Raw genomic sequence first — 22224 nt, forward strand, 5'->3', positions numbered from 1 at the left:
GGTACTTTTCTTTCTTTCTTCCTGTGCTGCCATCTGGACCGGAACTTCCGCTCTTTCCTTATCGTTGATTATTTTTAGGTTGACTCTCCTACATTCCATACATCCGTGGCCCACTCTGAGACCTCACCACTCCTCCTAGGTTCCATGAAGCCCATCTGTGAGGGGGGCTCTGCTTGCCACTGCTGCCAGACCCCCAGAATCCACAGCCCGAGCACAGCCCTGTCCCTGCTGCTCACCCGTGGCTGTGTGGCTGCCCCAAAACCTGGTGGTTAAGCCATCCTCACTGTATTCTGCCTCTCGGTTTCACAAGTGAGACTCGGACAGGCTCTGCTGGGAAGATCCTGCTCCGTGGGGCCCTGGCTGGTTCGCTGAGTATTGCCCTCCTGGCGGGGTACTGTGAAGGGCCTGGTGACTCCACTCGTGTGCCCGGAGCCGAGGCCCCCTGGGCTGGCTGCACCGCTGTCCACACAGACCAGCTCAGCCGTTCCCTGGCTGCTTCGTGTCCGGGGTAGCAGATGGTCGGACTTCTTACGTGGCAGCTTATAACTAAGAGCAAGTGGCCCCGGCGACAGGAAGGAGAAGTGCCGGTGTCCTGTGGCTTGGACCCCTCCCTGGCGCTGCATAATGCTTCCCCACCCGACTGGTCAAAGGCTCTGTTCAAGTTCAAGACGAGGACAGCAAAGGCCACCCTAGACGGAGGGCGTCACCTCACCACCACGGTCTGCCTCTGGTCACAGTCAGCCATCGCCCTTGCAAAGGCAGCATCCCCCTGTCTACAGTGGGAGGCTCAGGCCGTGGTCAGGTCTCAGCGCAGCCAGTCCAGGCCCGGGGAAGCTCTTTGTGTGTCAACCTCCTGGCCAGGGCCTGGTGATTCCAGCCCGCCCAGGGCCACCTTCTGGAAAGTTCTCCTGCTCTGAAAACACTCCCAGCGTCTTCGTCAAACCCAGCAGCCTACTCAGAAGTATCTGCCTTTTTTCTAAGCACCTCTGGTATACCAATTGTGGTTTAAGTTTTTAATTTTTAAGAACAAAAAAATAACAGGAATAAGAAGGAAGCAGTTACACCCGACTGTTTCATAAACACCGCTGACTAGTCCTGTCTCTGTGTGCCACCTTCTCACTGCCCCCTCTTCCTCAGAAATGCCACCTAGGCGAGGCATTGGCTCTCAGCTTCACTTGACACTACACAAGAGGGAGGCGGTGGGTTTCTTGGCAGTTACCAGTAGAAGGAGCAGGGAAATGCCAGGTGACAGCACCATGGCGTCGGGAGAGAAACACGTGCTTGATGACCTCGTGGCTCCCTCTGGTGCCCTGATGTGTGCCCACAGTGAGTCTCAGTCTTGCCGCCCTCTAAGGTTTCCCCTAAGCAGCCGTGAGTGGTGTTCGGAGACGTTAACGACTTTGCCCCAGTGCTCGGTGCCATGCAGTCGCTGGAGGCCCCGTGAGGGGGTGGGATTCCCTTCAGGATCGGCTTCTAGGCCTCTGGTTTCTGCCGATGGACGTGGTACATGGATGTCACCAAGTCCGTAAGTTAGCAAACTGTCTTCGCCTTGGTCGCAGGAAGTACGCTGCTCAGGAGAGAGCACTGTGCTGCCTTCTTCTGGATGAGAATCTTCCCGGCAAAACGATGCAGAGTCAGGAAGTCACGTGAGCAAAAGGAGGCTCTTCCTCCAGCTGCAGAAGCACGGGGACAAGACTGGCTTGTCCCAAACTCGTGGCAGCAAGTTCCAGAGGACATAGCACAAGGACCTGGCCGCTCCTGGGTGAGCGGAGCCGGCGTTGGTTTTGAACGTGTGCAAAGGAAGTCAGAATCTTCTGGAACTGAAATAGGAAGAAGCCACATTTAATGTGCAACATGAGTTCTTCCTCCTGTTTCCACTCGAGACCCAGATGTTATTAACCACACCGGTGACAGCTGGACCTGGAGATGTGCTGATGTGGCCATGGGGGGCCGGGGGGGTCACAGCTCAGGGTGTGCACCACTGTGTCCGGCCTGTGCTAAGCACTCCGTCCTCACATCCATCCTGTAGCTGCCGTTGTTTCCAGGACGCAGGTGGAAGTCAGAGAGGCAGGGCGTCGCGAGGGCGGTCATACCGGCGGTAAGCGGCCGGCTTCCCCTCCACCCTTCCTACTAACCTGCCGTGCAGCCTGCAGGACAGACGTGCTCACAGGGTGTCTGTGTCAGAGAACTCCGTGTAGGAGACAAGGGAGCACATACAGAACTCAAAGAGCATTTTAAACATCTCATTAAGGACTCGCTTAAATTCTCGCCGCCCTTGGTGCATGTGCCAGTCGAATAGCATTTGCCTAGACGGCCACTGGTTTAGTGTCTCTTCTCCCCACACACTTTCAGGTCCCCTGTGGAGCCTCCGACAGGCTTCAGCCCCTTCCTGCCGCATGACATTGTGTAGTCTTGGCAGGCTTTTCCCTCCCCCCCACCTTTTTAAAAATAACTAGATTCAGAGACATTGCAAAAATATTATTACAGAGTCCTTCTGTGTACTACTTACCAGTTTGCTCCAGTGTAAAATTTTGTTTTTAATTAATCCAATATTTTAATTCTTTTTTCTCTTTTGTGATCTTGGTAATTACATATACTTTGGTTATTCTTTTAGTGTTTTTCTAATGATTGCATGATGGCATTCTTGAATTTTGCAATTTAATCTAAATTCCTTTGCTACTTTAATGGTAGAACATAATTCTGTTGGCTGCTTCTCAGTTCCTTTCTCCATTTCAACGCTTTCTTTGATGGACTGGTTTCCCTCCTGATTAAGGAACTCCTTTAGAACTTTTTGCTGTGCAGCCTTGCTAGCAGTGACTTTTGTTTCTCTTCAAAGGACTTGACTTCACCTTCGTTTTTGACGTGTCTATTCAGTGGGGAGAGAGGGCAAGGATGGCCGTTACTTCCCCAGCTTTTAAACAAATGCTGTGCCTCTTCCTACTGCAGCCGCTCCTAAGCCGACCGTAAGCCTTAGTGCTGTGACTCTGAGCTAATCAAGGCCCGTGTGCTCTTTCCAGTCGATACTTTTAAGATTCTTTTTTGTTTTTATTTCTCTGGCTGGGTTGTACCTTAATACGATTTTTATTGTTGTATTTTCTCTCCTTGGGAATTGTTAAGCTTCTCGAATATCTCAGTTGATTTGTTTCATCTATTGTGGGAAATTCTCACCCATTATCTCTCTTTTTTTTTTAATTTATTGGGGTGACAGTTAAAATTATGTAGGTTCCTATTATCTCTTTATTGTTTCTCTCTCATTTTCTATCCTTTTTTAAAAAAAATATATTTTATTGATTTTTTACAGAGAGAAAGGGAGAGGGAGAGGGAGAGAGTGTTAGAAACATCCGATGAGCGAGAAACATCGATCAGCCACCTCCTGCACACCTCCTACTGGGGATGTGCCCACAACCAAGGTACATGCCCTTGACCGGAATCGAACCCAGGACCCCCAAGTCTGCAGGCCGACGCTCTATCCACTGAGCCACACCGGCCAGGGCTATCCGTCCTTGTGATTCCATTTACATAAACATTACGCCTTTTGCCGGGTGTCCCACATCTCTCATCTTTGGTTCTGGTTTCCTTTTTATTCTTTTCACTCTGCTGCAGCTTTAATATTTTTGTTGGCCTATCTTTCACTTCACTAGTCAAGTCTTCTGCTTTTAAACTTAATCATTGAGTTATCTTTCCATTTAGTGTATTTTCTAGCCAATTATTCATACAGATATATATATATACACACTACATCTGTTGAAATTCTGTTTTACCCATATTGTCTACATTTTCTTAAACATAATGATCTTGAACTCGTTTAGGATTCTCACGTTGTCTCATGGTCTCACATTTCCAAAGTTGTCCCTTGCTGTGGGTCTTTTATTTTTATGATTTTAATTTTTATTTTTCAGTTACAGTTGACATTCGATATGATTTGGTTTGCACTTCAGGTGCACAGCGTAGTGGTTACAGTCATGTGCTTTACATGGTGGTCCCCCATGGTTCGAGCTGTGGTCTTTTTTAACGTTTCCTGTTACTTGATGGTCCTTTCTGTTTTGATATTTCGTGATCTTTATTTCCTGCTAGTTGGGGATGTCCCCACATTCCTGCATAATTCTCAAGAAAATAGAACGTTTCCTGCCAAAGCCAGCAGAAGTCTAGGAGCCCCAGGCTCATGGAAACATCCAGAAACGGATAGCATTGGTCTCCTCCGAAGGAGACAGCGCAGGGGAGAGGGCGACTCCGCTATTGGGCATCTTGTGAGCTTCCCTTGTCACGTCCTGTGCGTGCATTTCTCCTTCAGGAGCACACACGGCATGCGCTCCCCTGGCGGCAGGCTCCGACTCGTCGTCTTCCCTTGGACTGTGGGCATTGAGGAGGCAGACCGTAATAGCCGTAGAGAGTTCCTAAGACCTCCCTTTCTCGGCAGTGAAAGGGAGACACGGCTCTTGTTTAAATATTGTCTATCACTTTTGCTCCCCAAAGCCTGCATTTAGCCCTCCTGCCTGTAGCTCCGTCTAGATTCTGCAGGAAACACAGAGATCGGTAGACCACCCTCCATCACTTCCCAAACCTCGTGTAGAAGCAAGAGGAGCCGGATGTTCAGCAGATTCGATACAAGGGCATGCGAGCGGTGCTTTCCTGCCCGTGCAGTTCATGGGGAGGGAGGCCAGGCCACAGGGTGAGGGTGGCAGATACGGGTGATGATGGACGTGCTGCCCAGGCCACCTGCGTCCTCCTCTTTGCCCATCAGGGCCCTGGTTCAGCCTCTGCTCCTTGATGGGCTCTGAAGGGAGGAGCTGGCCGCAGCACGGGTTTCCTTCATCTGTGTGAGGGCTGGTTTGTACCTATAAGGACCAGAAACGTGGACAGTTGGTATGTAAGTTGAAATAACTGTTCCATAGAGACATGCAAAGGGCATGTAGGGCACCATTTTGAATGACACCATCCCACGTTGCAGGAATAGCTGCTTCGGCGTTGAGTTTCTCTTTGTAAGCAGATGTTTAACCATGTGATGCTCTTCTGTGCTTAGCACCTGGCCGCCGTGGAGGAGAGGAAGATCAAGTCCCTGGTAGCGCTCCTGGTGGAGACGCAGATGAAGAAACTGGAGATCAAGCTCCGGCATTTCGAGGAGCTGGAGACGATCATGGACCGAGAGAAAGAGGCTGTGAGTGCGCTTGCAGGGGCTTCGGGGCCACTGAGCTCGGTGCAGGACCACAGACAGGCGGCCTGCCCCTCGGCCCGGCTTCGGGCCTGGAGCTTGCTCTGCCCTCTCAGGGCGGTCTCGGCAGCGGGGGTGGGGGGAGAGCTCCCACATCCTGAACTGCTTTCTAAAGCCCTGCTGCTCAGCCCCCAGCTCGCCAGGCCCGGGGGGCTGCGGCCCCAGACTGACTTGCCTGCTTGCTGTCTGGTTCAAGGCTTGTTTCGAGTCCCTGTCCCCTTCCACCTAAACGTCAGAAAGTAGGCGAGGCGCTTCTCTCACCTGTGTGAGGAGCTTCGCTTCCGACCCTTTTACCAAACCCTCCTCAGACCTGACCCGGCTCAGTCTCCTCCCTCCTCTGGGGGAGGGGAGGAGGGTGGGTGCAGTTGTCCATGCTGACCCTACGGAGATGCTCTGACCTGACACTTCTCCTATTCGGACGTGGCCCAAACAGGACCAAGAGGAGGATGAAAGGGGCTGAGGATGGGGCCGGAAGCGTGGACATGATGGGAACGGGCAGGGAACATGTGCTATGGGGGGAAGTTTTGGAAAAACGGGTTAAGATCGTTGGGGAAATTCTTTAATTTGCCTGGAGAAGGAATTGGTGACTCTAAGCAATGCGCTCAATGTGAGGATCAGCTAGGATGATTTCTCTTTTGTTATTTTGACTTTTATCTGTATACGCGACATTGGTGTCTCTGAATGGTAGAACCTTAAGATGAGAAGAGTGTTCGTGTTAAGGATCTGCTTATGTTTGTCAAGCTGCCCCTTAGTGCTGGCACATTCTTCATGACGCCTCGCCCCTGATGGCCAGAGTAGCTCATCGCTGCTTCTGTCCCACCACAGCTCTGCCCACACCCTGCATCCCCCCCACCCCAGCTCCCTGGCCTTGGAAGCGTCCCCTGCATTGCTGGCCCTCCTCCCGAGGCTGCTGGCCACCCCGTCTGACCCCCACCCCTCTGCGCCCCCACCACACCCCCTCAGTGCAGGCTCCCTCGGCCCTGCACCTTGAATAACAGCCCTCCCCACTTGCTGCCATGGCAACCTAACAGCACTCATTGTATGGTACTTGCTAATCATGTGCCCACCTCCCATACCCAGGGGACACTTTGGGGCAGAATCCACCAAGGGTCTCTGTTAGCTGGCCCATCACAGGCCCCTGTGTGACTGTCCTGAATGAAGGGAGGCCGGCCTCCCAGGCGGAGGCGAGCTGGGACCCTGGGAAAGGCTGTGGGGCCTCTTTAGTTGCTGAAACGGTTAAGGACACAAGCACAGTGAGCTCAGCTCCCGGGGACGGAAGGACCGCCAGGGACGGGCGAGGCAGCGGAGGCGCCCGGGCTGAGGGGGCTGTGTTGGGGTCTGGCCTGCCTGAGAGCCGTGGAGGGGCTGGGCCCTGCCAACCGTTCTGAGGCCAATGAGAGGGTCTGCGAGCTGGTCTAGGAGTCGCCGGGGACTCCTGCCCTCTGGGCCTCTGAAGGCTGTTGGCTGTGTGGAAATTGCACACCTTCAACACCAGCCATCGAGGACACAGCTGGGGCACCCCGACCTGTCTTTGAGGGGGCGACGCGGACACACAGGCCACGTGCTCTGCGGAAGCAGGCTGTGGATCGGGAGGAGGCCGTGTGGTGTGACGGTCGGGAAGGCTTCCTGTGGAGGGGGGCTGAGCCGCGCGGTAAGAAGGCCCCAGTCCCGAACCGTGGCGGGAATGGCGTGGCTGCTGCGGGGTGAGAGCCAGCCTGCCAGAGCTGCTGTGGCCTTTCCATCTCCTCTGACTCCAAAGCGGAAGGATGGCAGGACCGGTCCGCACAGCCAGGAGAAATGGACTCGTGCCCAGGACCGGCGCCATCTCCTCGCTGGGTAGCAGGGATGCGCCACCTGCTGTGCCGTAGACACGGTTAGCGACGGGAGGAGGCTAAGGCGGCCCACGTGTGGTGGCTGTGCAGGACGGCGGCCCAAGAGACGGTCGAGCTCGGGACAGCGTGGGAAGGATTGCTGGGAAGGATTGCTGGTAGGTAGTGCCACACCTGCAGGGTGTCGGGCTCGGAACGTTGGCTGCACTTTATGGCAGATTCAAGGAGGAGGAACAAGTCCGCAAAGGAGCGCCGTACGCCGCAGGAGGCTCGAGCTCAGCTTTGTTTCCTGCTGTTTGCAGCAGCTCATCCCTGTGCTGCCTGCCGTGGAATGAGTCTGTTGGACACGCCCTGTCACGCTACGGGGTTCGTTTGAGGCTGAGGAGTGACGGGCAGCAGGTTTAGTTCGGAATGAAGACGCTCCCGGCTTCAGGGGCAGCGCACGGCCAGGGACAGGGACCGGCGCAGCCCGGAGCCCCGTGGCGCGCAGGCAGGCTGTGCCGTCCCCTCGGGCGGAAGGAGGAACGCGTGTCTGTCTGGACTTGGCCACTCTTCAGTGGAGGTCTGCTCACTGGTCCCCAACCTTTCCGCTCCGGGGTGACTGTTTGCTTCAGTCCTGAGCCGCGTCGTGGGGCTTCACGTCTCGGTGATACTGCGGTTCTTGGCAGAGTGGGTGGGTTTGTGGGCGCCCCCACGTGCCTTCTCTCACTCCTCGCCGCCCCTATGCAGACGAGGTTGGGAGAGGCTCTGTGAGCGGCAGCGGCGCGTGGTTTGGTGCTGGTGCAGAGAGGCGCTCGTGCTGGGCTCGGCGTGGACCCCGTGCGGGGGGTGGGGGTGCATTGGCGGATGTGCCTTGGAGCCAGCACGGGCAGCTCTGTGCAGCCGGCCCGAGAGCCAGAGTGTAGCCATGAAGAGGGCGGGCAAACCCCTTCTCAGCCGGTTTGGGGGAGCAGTTTGCACTGTCAGTTCAGCTACTGAGACTCAAGCCTCCACCCTAGGAAGTGGAGAAGGGAGAGGAGACGGGATGTCTGTGGCATACACCTTGGCAGCTTGTGGCCTTCTGTTTTCTGGTTACCCAAAGAGTGTGCGTGTGGAGCATCTTCCAAATAGGAGAGAAATGGCTGAGCCGCGGTCTCCGGCCCTCGCTCCATCCCTGGGGATAGTCCTGACGGTGTCCCCGGGCGCGTCCCGCGTGTCTGGAGCAGGAGCGTACCTGGACACACGCTGCTGTTCCTCAGTGAACTGGGATTGTGTTACAAAGGTTGTTGCAACTTGATTTTTAGTTTTGTTTTCGTGTGTTTTAGAAATAGCTGTCCATCAAAAACAACACTTTAATGACCGACCTGTGCACACATTTTTTCTAGGACAGATTTCAGATGTGGAATCACTAGGTCATTGGTTAAGCGAATTTAAAACGTGCTCAGCGTTGGCCTGCGGACTGAATGGTCCGGGTTCCCTTCTGGTCAAGGGCACAACTGGGTTGTGGGCTTGATCCCCAGAAGGGGGCGTGCAGAAGGCCGCCAATCAGTGATTCTCTCACCATTGATGTTTCTCCCTCTCTCTCCCTCTCCCTTCCTCTCTGAAAGCAATAAAAAGATATTTAAAAATAAAACCTGCCCTAACCGGTTTGGCTCAGTGGATAGAGCGTCGGCCTGCGGACTGAAGGGTCCCGGGTTCGATTCCGGTCAAGGGTATGTTCCTCGGTTGCGGGCACATCCCCAGTGGGAGGTGTGCAGGAGGCAGCTGATCGATGTCTCTCTCATCGATGTTTCTAACTCTATCCCTCTCCCTTCCTCTCTGTAAAGAATCAGTGAAATCTATTTTTAAAAAATAAAAATAACTAACTAAAACCTGCTCAGTACAGGAACTCCTAAAAGATCCCTGTTCACCTGCTCTGATTACCACAGACGCGAGCGCGGTCTTCAGCTGGACTCAGCAGCGCCAAGGTGTCCACACCGGGAGGTGTCTGCTGCAGGAGCCGGTCATGGCCGGGGAGCCCCAGGCAGAGCTGTGCCCCTGGGGGCTGCTCTCCGCTTCCGGGACCCGTTGGTCCCACAGTGGAGCTTAGACTGGGTTCTCTTCCCGGGGGGGGGGGGGGGGGGGTGGTTAATCACTCATCCTGTTTAATTCTAATTACTTTCTCTTAGTTACCTTCTCTGTTCTGAAGTGACAAAAGAAACTCATGAAAAAAGAGTATAATTACTGTTAGTTCCTTTGTGGCAAGGAATGGGGGCAGTATTTCCCCCGGGTGAATACCTTGATATGAAGGTCAGCTCCCAAAGAAAGGCTGGTTCAGTTAAAAACAAATTTTAAAAAGACAGACCGCTAAGGTAGGTAATGCAGAGGCTAAAATCCCCTTCCGAGACACCTGCCTGCAGCATCTTCATCCCGCTGGTCTCGCCCTGAGTTCCAGCTCTTAACCTAACACAGGGCCAGCCGGAGCCCAGCTGTGCAGACAGGAGGGGCTCAGCAGGAGCCCAGGTGGGAGGGCCTTCCTGGCAGCCTCAGCAAAGCGCTGTGCTTCCTAGAAAGAACGGTTAGAAGACAGCAGAGCCCAGGCCTGCGGGGCGAATCTGTAAATCCAGTCTTTATCCGTCTGCCTCTTACCCATTAGTCTTCCTGCGAGACTGGGCCTCCACAGGATTCTCAGCTGTTTGCAGCTTGCCACTCCCTCCTCATCCTGCAAACGGGGGCAGGTGTGGGGCCAGGCTCTCCTCCTGGGGTCACCCTCCCTAGAAAAGGCGAGTCCGCCCGGCCTGTTAGGACCATTCGCACCCTTCCTCCTCCCTCCTGGGAACCTCAAACTCAAGAAATCGTGTGTTTCAGAAGCTCTTCCCACTCCCTGAAAGCCAGTTAGCCAGCACCCAGGACAGAAGCCGAACCGTCTCTCCTCCACCTCTTCTCATCACCTGGCTGTGCGACCGAACGCTGCCCACGGCCTGTCTTCCCGCCCGCACCCATCCACGCACCTTCCCTGGCCGCCACTCCTGATGACCCGCAACGCTCCTCACTTGGGGTCACAGGCACTTCTCTGCCAAAGACCAGATTCGTGGGCTGATTCTCCTGCACCTTCCATCGGGGACCACGGGGAGGCAGGAGGGGAGATTGAGGCGGGTGTGGGGCCTTTACACCAGAGGCCTGTCAGGCAGGTGACGTGTGTCCTGATTGGGCCCAGAGAACAGTAGCCCCACTGGCAAAGGCCTGAGGAGAGGCAGGCCTGCACCTAGCTCAGAGAAGGCCTGGGACCCGGGACAGGTGTCCGCATGGGGACATGCTCCTTGAGAAGCCCTGCTCTTCCTCTCGGCATGTTGGGGGGACCTGCCCTGTGTCACCATTCCCGAGACCCTCTTCTGATGTCGTTTCCCTTCCCTTTCGTTACAGTTAGAACAGCAGAGGCAGCAGCTGCTCACTGAACGCCAGAACTTCCACATGGAGCAGCTGAAATACGCGGAATTGCGAGCCCGCCAGCAAATGGAGCAGCAGCACGGGCAGAACCCTGCCCAGGGCCACCAGCACACGGGGGGGCCGGGCCTGGCGCCGCTGGGAGCAGCAGGGCACCCCGGCATGCTGCCTCACCAGCAGCCCCCACCCTACCCTCTGATGCAGCACCAGATGCCGCCGCCCCACCCGCCCCAGCCAGGTGAGAGGAGGCTCTGCCCGTAGAAAGTTGTCGCCCAGGAGACGGGCGTTGTAGCCATGGGCACATCAGGCTGCCGTGTTCCCCGGAGCCTCTGGCATGATGCCTTTCTTCAGGTAGAAGGCCCTGCGCGGCCAGTGAATCCCAGTGCCTTACACCGTCCTTGGGTTGTCTGCACTTTTTTTAAAACTTAAAGACGTTTTCAAAACGAGACAAACACACAAAGAATGGTGCAATGAACTCTGTGACCCAGCTCCGGGTGGCACGGGTGAGTAGGCAGGAGGGCATGGTCCTGGAGCCACATGCCCAGCATCCCTGCCCTCACCCAGGCCGGGGCCGTTCAGCACCTGGGCTCCAAGTCGCGGGTGGCTTGGTAGCGGCTGCTGCTTCCTGGGTGCCCTTGATTTGGCTGCCTCTCGAACAAGAGGTGCCCTGACTGCCAGGCGTCTCCTTTAAGGCAAGGCGGTCAGTCCTCCAGTGGCCGTGACACCTGTTTAAAGGAAGAGGAACTGTCGGTGGGTGGGGCAAAGGGAAGTGTGGGGTGCAGTGGAGCCGAGCCCGGGGGCATTCGGGTGGGGACCCCGATCCTGTGAGCTGTCAGGGCCTCGTGGGAAAGTGGAGGGAAGGACAGTGGCTTGGGGAGCCGGAGGGCTTCCTTGCTGCACGTGTGTAAGGGTTTAGAAGTGCCTTAAAAGTCAGAGCGGGCAGATCTGATGGGAACACAGAAGTGGTATGGAAGGTGTGTAGTGGTGGAACCAGGGCAGTCTGCATCACGGGGTGAACGTTGGTGGTTCGGGGAAATCTAACCAAGGCGTTGGCGCTCGGCCGTTAAGCCCCGAGGTGGGCCGCTTACACCAGGCCGCCGCGGGAAGGACTGACTGCAGGGCGGGTAACCGCCACCATCGCCGCCCGCCCCCGAGGCCTCGGCCCCACACTGAGCCGGGAAGGACCGTGTGACCGCAGGGCTGCCGGCCGCCTTCCGGGGAGCAGGTTCCCTCAGAGTGCAGTGAGGCCCGGCGCCCCGGAAGCCGTCTCGGGGGCGGGGGCTCCCCTCACCTGGCTGTGATCCTGTTGTATCTGTTCTCCAGGCACTCGGCCAGGGATGTGCCGTGGGAGGTTGGGAATCAGCTTCCTTCCCTCCTCCCCCCTCACACTCCTTTCCACCGGCTCTCCCCTCCTGAAGAACAAAGACCCTATCCTTCCATAGCGTTCCATTAGGCTTGATGGGCGTAACGCTTTAGTAAAAGAGCTAATAAACCCGAGAGAGTGAGGGGGTTTTCCACTAGCTACACCTAATTTTAGCAAACGTTTCCATTCTCTAGGCTTCAGATGCCTGCTGTTCAAAAAAAAAAAAAAAAAATCCTGTATGTAGGTCAGCCTCCCGCCAGCTGGGCGGGGACACGGCTGTTTTGAAGCCACAGCTTGCTCTCTCACCTCCCTCTCTACTGGGGAAGGAAATACCGGAATGGTTTTTTTAATGGAAAATATATACACGAACACTTTTTTAAAACATGTTTTTATTGATTTCAGAGAGGAAGGGAGGGAGAGAGATAGAAACATCAGTGATGAGATGCATTGATCATTCAGCTGCCTCCTGCACGCCCCCTACTGGAGATCAAGCCCGCAACCCGGGCATGTGCCCTGACCTGGAATCAAACTGTGACCTCCTGGTTCCTTGGTTGACGCGCAGCCACGGAGCCACACCGCCAGGCCACACGTGGACACTTTCATTTTGCTTGGTTACGGCTGCTCCTGGGCATTCGGTCTAGGCGGGCCAGGCCGCTTCACGGTTAGCAGGATGAATGGAAATGCCCACAGACATTGCCATCCATTTAGAAGTGGCGCGATCAATGTCAGACTCCAGAGAAACCACAGGATGTTTAGACTTCAGAAGGATAGGGCTTGCTTTACATGAAATGGATCTGTAGCTCCCCAATCCTCTTAACTTCTGCCCCACCTCAAATCTGACCCTCGAGATCAGCTTTTCCCAGGAGAGACGCTCCTTTAAGGCAGGTGGTGCGACGGGGAAGGGCGTGCGCCTCCGGGTCAGGCAGGCCTGGCGTGAACCTCAGCTCGGTCTGGTTCCTTGTGACTTCGGGCCAAGTGACATAGCCCCCTGACACGCGGTTCCCGTGCCTTGACGCCACTCCTTCCCGTCAGGCAGTCTTCCTGACAGACTGGAGGGTGCAGGGAGCCGCTGTCACCGCTTGGCAAGGCACAGCCTGAGGCAGAGGTTCCTGTCCCTCCCCCTCATCTGCTCTCTGCACCGCTGCCCGCGGCTCACCAGCACCGAGGCCAGTAGCAGGGACAGCTCCCCTTCCTGCCGGCGCCTCGCCTTCCCGAGAAGTACTGGGCAAGGTCCCCGACCGGGCTCCCCTCCACTTGCTGCCGCCTTTCCAGGGACTCTGAGCACCCACATCCCCGGGAGGTGCTGCATGTAGGTGACGGGAGGAGAGGTCTTCCTTGTCCAGAGGCTCTGGAATTCACAGCGAGGAAGGAGAGGTTTCTGTCAGCTGTTGGGCTGGCAGCCTTAGGAGTCATGAAGCTGTCCTGTCGCCTCTGGGTGCAGGGAAGGAGGGAAGTGGCCACGGCGCTGAGGCCGCAGGGAACTGCACTGGGGCCTGGAGCAGAAGCCGCAGGCCACCCTGGGCGGTGCGGGCATGTGGCCGCCACCTCCCGGCTGTGTCTATCGCCGCAGCGCTCCTCTGCCAGGCGCTTGCTCTGTTGGACGCGCTCCTCCCCCCCCACCCCCCAGCTGCTGGTCTGGGGACGGTCCGCCCTGCGCTGGCTGTGGGCTGAGGACCTGCCCACTCGCTTCCTGGCCGCAGGGTTGAGTCCCACAGGCTGCCGGGAGGGAGGGCCCTGCTCACCTCCATCCACAGGGCCCCCTTCTCACACCTGGTGACGGTGGGTTCCTCCGTCGCGGTGTCTCCCTTCACACCTGGTGACCAAGTAACGAACGTTCACTTGCAGTTCCAGGGGCCAGAGGTCCAGTCTCCGGCACCGCGTTTTTCCCAGATCGGACCGCAAGCATTCCGATCCCCAGCTGTCTCGGACTTCAAGTTCCATGTACACGCTTGCTGTAGAGTAAAACGTGCCCTTACATGGAAGGGCGGCAGCCTTGGGGTGCACCTGTTACACCCCTTCCCTTTGTGGCTCTTCACACCCAAGCCCCGCAGCCAACGCTGAGTTCAGGAGCGAATCCCCGTCGTTCTAGAGCCGATGGCGAGCTCCGGCCTTAGGCCCCTGGCCGCCCCTGCTTCGGGTGGCCACACGCTAGGAGTGGTTAACAGTTTAAACGGGAGGAGCTCTCAGAAGAGGAAGAACGTGGTGTCCCATGAAAATTACTGGAGTTCCCATTTGAGCGTCCGTAAATAAAGGTGTATGGGGACACAGCTTACCTGCTGTCACACATCCTCTGCCTGCCTTCACGCTGCCATGGCAACGTTGAGTCGTAGCCGTGACCCTGTGGCCTGCAAGGCCCACGTATTCGCTGTCTGGCTCTTCCCGGAAAGTCGGCTGCAGCCCCAAGGGCTCCTGTGCAGCTGGACACAGGAGGAGTCCTGTCCTCGGGCCAGCAGCTCCTGTCGCTGCTCCCAGCACCAGGGAGGTGGCGGAGTGGTCTGTCTGTCTGTCCCCACTGCCCCCCTCCCTGGTGCTCCAGGGCGCAGGGTTCTTCCTGGTGGGGACAGAGGGAGATGGTGTGTGACAGGACCCGGGGATTCCAACCCAACCCCTTTTTAATGTGACTTCACAGTAGTGACCAACCCCCCCCCCCCCCCGGGCACACCTTCCCACGAAGCCCGTGCGGGAAGCTCGGTCCTGGCTGAGCTGCGGGCCTTGGGCTGCGCACCGGCTCGCTGCTGACACCCTCCTCTCCGCCCCCGACCTCCGCGGGGCACCTGTGTCTGTCCCAGGGCGGTCCTCGACGAGTCACTGTTCACCCGACTCGCCGGGCTGAGTGCTTGCTCTGGGTGCTTTTGGGAATTGATTCTTGTGGCCACCTGCCTGTCCCGGGTGTCGGGTGGCCATTCACCCCACAGACCCGCTCATTATTCCCTCTGCCCCCGAAAAATAAAAACGTAAGAGATGATTGCAGACATTGCTCCGTGGGGATTTCACGTCCTCTGGGGAGTTGGGTGTGTGTGTTCAGTCTTGGGTAGGAGTTGATCCCTTCCTTCCTTCCCGTGCACTTACCTCAGGACTTGACCTCTCACCTCCCCCACAGGTCAGATGCCAGGCCCGGGGCCCATGATGCCGGGGCCGCCCCTGCCAGGCCGCATGATTCCCGCCGTCGCAGCTAGCATCCACCCCCCCGGGAGTGGCCCCGCCCCTGCTGGGATGCCGCCAATGCCAGGAAGCATCCTAGGACCCCGGGTCACCCTCACGGCCCCCAACGGCATGTGTAAGTAGCACGCTTTGGGGGTGCGCTCCCCGGGGTCTCTGGGAGGACTCGGACAAGGGGGGGAGGGCGTGTTCTCTGTGATTGGCAGGTCCCTGGAAGGACAGTGCGACCTGGGACAGTGCGGTCAGAATGTCCGTTTCGGGGCAGGTGCACAGCCGTCCTGGCATACCCCCGTGACCCGAGGTCTGAGGCGGCCGGGAAGGCGCTCCCCTCCTACACCTGTTCGCTGAGCCCGTCCAGGGTGCGCCTCGTACACATACAGTGCGGCCGGTGGTTCTTTCCCTGCAGGGCCCTCAGATCAGTACCAGTTCAGAAGCAGGGGTGGAGCCCAACCTGTGTGGCTCAGTGGTGAGCGTCGACCTATGAACCAGGAGGTCATGGTTTGTTCCCGGTCAGGGCACGTGCCCGGGTCGCAGGCTCCATCCCCAGTGTGGGGCGTGCAGGAGGCAGCCGGTCCATGATGCTCTCTCATCATTGGTGTTTCTGTGTCCCTCCTCTCCCTTCCCCTCTGACGTCAGCAAACATGTATATTTTAAAGAAGTGGGTATAAAGAAAAGGACAGAACCAGTCTAGGGCAGGAGTGACAGGCAGTTCCTCAGAGCCGCTCTGACCGCTGGCAGTGGCTGCGTAGCCTGGTTCAGGAGCAGTGAGGCCCCAGCAGGCTCAGAGGAGAGGCTTGGTGCTGGCCGGCCGGTCTGTCTGAGGGTGTGGGGGGCCCCGTCACCTTGGCCTCCAGAGGTCGCTGCTGAGGCTCTGGCCTGCCCTTTCTCCCTGTAGACCTGACCAGTGAGACAACCCCAAAAGGCAGCCTCTCGTGGCCAGGTGCCCCGCCACACCTGCCCCGGGTCATTCAGAAGCTCGCACACATGCCAGGCAGTTGGCTCCTGTTCACAGTGGAGAGCAGGGCTGGGCAGGGGTCCTGGCCTGCGGAGCCTCGTGGGAATGAGCCGTGGGTTGGTTGGTAGTACAGGGTTTCCCACGTTCCACGCGATTCTGAAGAGCCTGAGTGACGTTGCTTGGGCCACTCCCCGGGCGCAGCGTGGATGAAGGCACGCCTCCTCTCGACCCCGCAGCTGGGACAGAGCAGGTGCGCAGCAGCAGGAGCAGCTAGCTGGGTGTGCGGTGCGGACGCACCCTGACGCAGAAGAGCCCTTGGGGGCGTGGCTGGAGGGTGCAGAGCAGGTTCTGTCTCCTGGGAGGAAAACGCTTGCCTTGCGCTGGCAGGCAGCCTTCAAATGTGCGGCCGAGAGACCACCAGTTTGCCGTCCGTGCTGCCGAGGTGGCACCGTTGGTCTTTACCGCTGCCGTGTGCTCGGCCTCACGATGTGATCTGAAGGGCCCGTGGTGGAGCCACTGGAGAACGTTCCACAAATGAGTGTTTCGGGGTCCCGGGCAGGCCTCGGCAGCAGGCATGCGCACCCCTCTTTGGCCGTCCTTTCCCCTGAAGATGGGAAGGGACCGGATCTGTGGGCTTCATGCTTTGACGGCCCTGGCGGGTGGTGCAGCCTCCTGGGGAGGGTGGTGAACTGACTAGCGAGCAAGACTGCGCTTTAATTATTTGTCTCAGTTTCCATTTCTGGCGAAATCTAGACGTTTAAAGCCCCTGGTTTAGTGGTGTGTGGGTTCCTGTGTGCGAGCAGGCAGCTGCAGCTGACATGGGCAGGAGCCCAGACACGCACTCAGTCCCGCAGGCCCCATCGAGGCGGGGCCCCAAGTCCAGGGACTGCAGTCCACGCGGTGGGGCCTGCAGAACCGTCCAGCTGTCGGCGCTGAGGGGCGCTCTGGCCCTAGGGGGCAGGACAGCCTTGCGATGCGCCCAGCTAGGCGAGCACTGGGGAGGAGAAGGAGAACTTGCCCAGGGAGTGGCTCTCCAACTAAAGAAGAAACGTCAGAACCGTTAAGACACAATCAAACCAAACGTGATTAACCTCCTCTCAGGTCTGGGGTTCCTGGGAGAGCTGGGCCTGACCGCGGTGGGGCAGATTCAGGCGCCTCCCTGCAGCCTGGGGTGGGAGCAGGGGCCCGGAGGCCTGAGGCTGTGACCCTCAGAGGCCAGGCGCTAGCCGGACGCCTCCCTGCAGCCTCGCCGCCGGCCTGGAGAACATGCCCTCCTCGTCACTGCTCCCAAGCCCCCGTGCTTCCTCAGTGACCAGTGACTCTTGGATGTGTTTGCAGATCCCCCGCCGCCGCAGCCGCCTCCTGCAGATGGAGTCCCTCCGCCTCCTGCTCCAGGCCCACCCGCCCCGGCCGCGCCCTAGCCCGGGGGCTGCTGGGAGCACACGACCCCGCACCACCGCCAGCCGCCGGGGATGACTGACGAGACACATTCCTCAGCTTCCTGGGTTTCTTTCAGGATTTTTCTTCTCACAGCCCAAGCACGCGTCCTGTATCCCCTCTCCCCCATTCCTCGTGCCTCCCCTCTCCAGCCCTGGCACCCCTGGTGTTAGGTCCTCGGCCCACATCCGGGGCCCTGGTGACAGCATGCCCTGGCATTCTGGTTGTTTCTGTCCTGGTGTGGGTATTCCAGGCTCTCATTTCTGTTGTCCTGCGGTCTTGCTTTGTCTTACGCCTCTGTGGATAATGTTCTATAATCATTTTTCTTTACTTCCTTCGTTGCTTTAAGGGAGAGCATTCAAAGTTAATAGAAACCAAAAACTGGTGATGGGCAGAGGGATAGCCAGCAGGGACAACCCTAAGGCATTACAAGTGACCTTATTCCTGCTTATCTGAGCTAAGAACGGTGCTGATGGTGACGTCTCTGAGGCTTTGGCCACCCATAGATGCGCCCGAATCAAAGGACGGGGAAGGGACCCCACGGGGCTTTCCCTCTAGTGAGGACTCGGGCCGTGCCCTCTCCTCCGGCCCACAGGGCCGGCCTCCCTGTCCTGGCGGTGGCTTGCTGGGCTGCAGTGGGTGTGTCTGTGTTCTGAGGCCGCGTGAGCTTTGGGCTGGCCTGGGGGAGGCATCCCTTCGTCCCTGGGACTGGCCAGGACGGTTCTGGGCCGAGGGCCACGGCCACCCTATGAACCTAGCCCACTTGTTCACTGCTTGTGTGCATGCTTTTTCTTTAAAAAGAAGAAAACTTTTTAAAAAGGAAGTAGATAGTGCTGACATTTAGCTCATGGCTAGGCTGCCGGGGAGAGGCCCCACACGACCTCTTGCAGCACCAGGGTGAGTGGACTTAGTGGAGCAGTACTTCCGGGTTGGGGTGGGGCCCAGCGGGGAGCCGGAGCCGGGTCAGCGACCTCATACCTTCCCCTCCCTCTCTGAGATCTCACATTCTGGCGAGGAGACGCGGGGTCACGGAGCTCACGTGGCCACAGAGCGTCGTGCTGGAGGGTCAGGTGCTCGGCCGGGAGAGGGATGCCGTTCCAGAGGAAGAGCCACGGAGCTGCCTTCACCTGAGCCCGTTCCTGCCCCCGCTGAGCAGTGCTCTAGATGACCTGAGACTGTTGGTTTCTCCACTGGCCCTCCCTGCCCCCCGTCCTGTGTGCGTGTGGGAACGTGTTCCCCATCCAATGCCCAGAGCCCCTGCCTCCTCCCGTCACAGCCTCGAATGGCAGTGTCAGCCAGAATGCCAAGTGGTCCATCTTTGGGGGATCTTTCTACACAGTTTATAAGGCTTTACATATGAGAGGTGTAGGTGGGTGTTTGTAAAGCACCTCAGAACTTCCCCTTCACATCAGAAAGCAAGTAACACGAGAGAAACCACAGTTAGGATTTGCCTTTCAAGCCTTCAGTGTGGCCTCTGACCGGGCCCTGGTCCTGTCGGCACTGGAGCCAGGACCTTGCTCCTCGGGGCTTGGCGGGGGTCTGAGCTTGCTGCTGCTGGCGTTCCATCCCCACGTTTGCCTCCAGGACAGCCCCAGTGCCTTCTGACAGTGGCCAGGTTTTCCCGAAGGAAACTCATTCCAAATACTTACTTTTCCACTGGGGTCTTAGAAGGAAAATGAAATTCTGGTTCATACTGTGGTCCCTTGTAACCTCAGGTTTTTAATGTGATCACTTCCAAGTTTAAAAGATCCGGGTGGGGCTGTTTTTACTGCGCTGGTGACAATTCTGCACAGAACCCGAACTCAGACTGTTGTGTTCCAGTTAAGTAGTGGCTTTTTCTTTTCATGTCTCTGATCTGGTTTCGTTCCTGTAATACAGCCACTCGATTTTGTGGGGGAATAATATGTGGTTTTTGTACAAACATGTCTCTCAGTGTGCGGTTATTTTGGGGAAATGAAGAGGGAGTTTGGGGAGGTTGGAGGAAATGGGTCGAGAAGGCCTAACTGCCCTCCTTCTCGGTGAATAAATGAAGCCTCACTTGTAGGTTCTAGTCCGTTCTCTGCATTTCTGCACCCGTTCCTTCGTTGGTTCTGTGAGGAGCCTGCACATGCAGCCCCCGCGGGTCCTGGTCGGCAGACCAGCCACCTTCCTCACCCTTAAGCAGCACCCAGTTAAACGGGCTCGTCCACTGTTCGTTTCCCGGTTAAGGTGAAACAAGCGGGAGTTCCCCCAGGAGGGTGGCTGGCCCCCGACCCCGCAGGGGAGCCTAGTTCTGCTCGTGAGCTAGAGCGGCGGTCGCCCACCTTTCGGACCTCGCGGACCACCGGTTGGCGACCGCTAAGCTAGAGGATGTTCATCAGGGCACAGCATCGACGCGGCCCCAAGGTGGAGACAGGCCTCGCGGGCCGATGAATCCTCGAACCTTGCTGTACTTGCTCCTAAGGACAGCCTTTGAGAAGCCCTGTTCGGGAAACAGCCATGGACTTCAAGAGGCCATGGACCCGGGAAGCCAATGAGCGGACTCTGTCTGCCGGCGGTGTGCGCCCGGCCCTGGGGGAAGCGCCGGGCTGGTTGCTTCGCTTCCTGACGCCACCCGCTCTGCCTGTGCTGAAGAGGGCTCGAGCCGTGGGACGGGGGTGCCTGCTGCCCTGCGGGTCCCCGGGGAGGTGAACTGCACTCAAGACTGGCTTCTAGCTCTCGGTGTGAGCTGTCCAGCGCGGAGCCGGGCGTGTGCCGCAGTCAGTCTCCGCTGTGGAGTACTCCACCAGGTGCGATTAGGAACAGCGGGTCTCCAGCTCTGCACGCAGATCCGGGTCCCCTGCAGGATCCGCACGGGCTGCTGGGCCTGCCCTCAGGCCTGGCTCGGTAGGTCGGGGGAGTTCTGGAATCCAGCATGGCTAACAGGCTCCTCCCAGGGTTCTGGAGCCGCCGTCGGGGCCAGAAGAAGGCCCGGTGTAGAGCAGGTTTGTCCCAATTCCTGACAGTTCACTGCATGAGCCCACGAGTCCAGTAAACGTGTGGCCTACTGTGTTCCGGGCATGGGACTTGCATGCAATGAAGGCATAACTTGAGTAAGGTTGGCCAGGCCACGTAATTCCTGTAGGCGCGGGCACCAGACTGTCTCATAGCTAGGGAACAGCCACCATTGGGTTCGATCCCAAGTGCTCATGAAGAAAAACTAGTCAAGAGTGTCCGGGGGGTGATGTCTACACTCTGCATCGGGTGTTCTTCCACGATTTCTGTCCTGCTGGCTGTGATCACCTTGAGGGTTGACCTGCGTTCCAGCACCCATTCGTCTGGATGCGCAGTGCCAGCCCCTGAGAAGCGTTCTTTCCGCGAACGGCCAGTGACCTTATAGAGCCCTGCTTCCTGCAGTCCCAGGAGCTGGCTTTGTCCAGCTGCTCCTGCTGAAGCAGGACTTCTTCCTGGGAACAAGGGGAGAGCACCTCGCCCCCGCGGGTTGCTCCATTTAAGGACGTCGTCTCAGAATGGGATGGCCAGCTACGTCCTTGAGGTGCTGCTGTTCAAGCCCAGGATCCTCCAGTACCAGTCAGCTGGCCCTCCGGGACCACCCAGCCCTGTGCCAGCGGCAGAGCCTTGCCTTGCTGCTCCTGCCCGCCTGGCACAACTGGGGCACAGTGACCCCTTAGGACACCCGAGACACAAGGCCTCCCCCTCTGGTTCCTCGGTTCCACCCTCTGCCGTGCCCTCGCTGCCAGTCCGGGAGGGTTAGGGAGCGGAGGGCTCCTGAGCGGTTATGGCCCCTTTGCACAGGGCTCCTGATTTCTGTGGCTGGTGTGGCCCCGACACGGATGGATTCCCCCAGGCCCTCCAAATGGACCAGGCCATTCCTCGTCTCTTGTCTGCAGCAGCTCCAGGCTCTGGAGAAATGCTTAGAAAGGCCGCTCCTCACCGGAGCTCTGCTGGCGCGCACTGTGGCTTCCTCCCAGCTGGAGCTGACTGGGGCCGTGGGAACCAGGGGTTTGCCACCGTGTCGAAGTCTGCCGGGGACAGGATGGCCGTCTCCGGGGGGGGGGGCGGGTGTCCTTTCCTAGAACGAGAGCAGCTGAGCATCCAGAGTGCCTGCAGCAGGGCGGGGGGGGGTCAGCCTTGAACCCGGGACCCTGACCCCTGGCTCCTCCTTTGTTCTGCAAGTGGTTCACGAACCTTGTGCCCAGCACCACGTGGTCACAGCCCCCTGCCCTGCAGGCCAGGCCAGGCTTCCACCCAGCACGCTGCCCGGAGAGGCCGTTCTAGAGACCCTTCCTGGTTGACCTGGGACGTTGTCGGGACTTAAGAGGTCACAGCATTAACTCTTACGTGCCCCGGTGGAGGGGTGCTGTGGGAAGAGGGGCAGGACCCCCATTCTTCTGAGTGAGGCCCGACCTCTGCAGCTGAAGCCTCTTCTGAAATTAAGACACAAGAACGAAAAGGTGTGAAGTCGAAAGCTTAGTCCAGGGCCAGGGGTCCCCAAACTTTTTAAACGGGACCAGTTCACTGTCCTTCAGACCGTTGGAGGGCCAGACTATAGTTTTAAAAAAAAACTATGAACAAATTCCTATGCACACTGCGGGCCCGAGATGCGTCAGCTGCTAAGCAGGACAGGCAGCGGCACCCGGCGGGCCGGATCAATGTCCTCGGCGGGCCGCATGTGGCCCGCGGGCCTTAGTTTGAGGACGCCTGGTCCACGCCTTCCCACAGGCAGGGTGTGTGTCCATCTAAGACGTCCGTACGCGGTTATGAATGAGGCAAGATAGGCCCGCAGGAGAGCACTCAAAAGGTGTTCGTGGTCGCTACTGAGGCTTCACGCAGGAACCACGTCTCTTCCTGTGCAGCCTGAAGTACGTCCCAGCCTTGGCAGCTGGAGCCA

General features: G+C 57.9%; 1 protein-coding gene across 1 annotated transcript in view; it reads left to right on the top strand.

Moving 5' to 3' along the window:
• The window catches only part of SMARCC1 (SWI/SNF related BAF chromatin remodeling complex subunit C1), a gene marked incomplete at its 5' end in the record, with an annotated part of 87001 nt that extends 67726 nt beyond the window's left edge, over nt 1–19275 (top strand). Inside the window, 4 exons of the mRNA XM_080672709.1 lie at nt 5021–5155; nt 10420–10678; nt 14904–15080; nt 17256–19275. Of these exons, the coding sequence (XP_080528835.1) occupies nt 5021–5155; nt 10420–10678; nt 14904–15080; nt 17256–17338 (654 nt within the window). The 3' untranslated portion in view covers nt 17339–19275. The remainder of the gene's footprint in view (nt 1–5020; nt 5156–10419; nt 10679–14903; nt 15081–17255) is intronic.
• Nucleotides 19276–22224: the final 2949 nt, after the last annotated feature.

The sequence above is a fragment of the Plecotus auritus genome, assembly GCF_963455305.1.
Source record: "Plecotus auritus genome assembly, chromosome: 6".
Taxonomy (NCBI): domain Eukaryota; kingdom Metazoa; phylum Chordata; class Mammalia; order Chiroptera; family Vespertilionidae; genus Plecotus; species Plecotus auritus.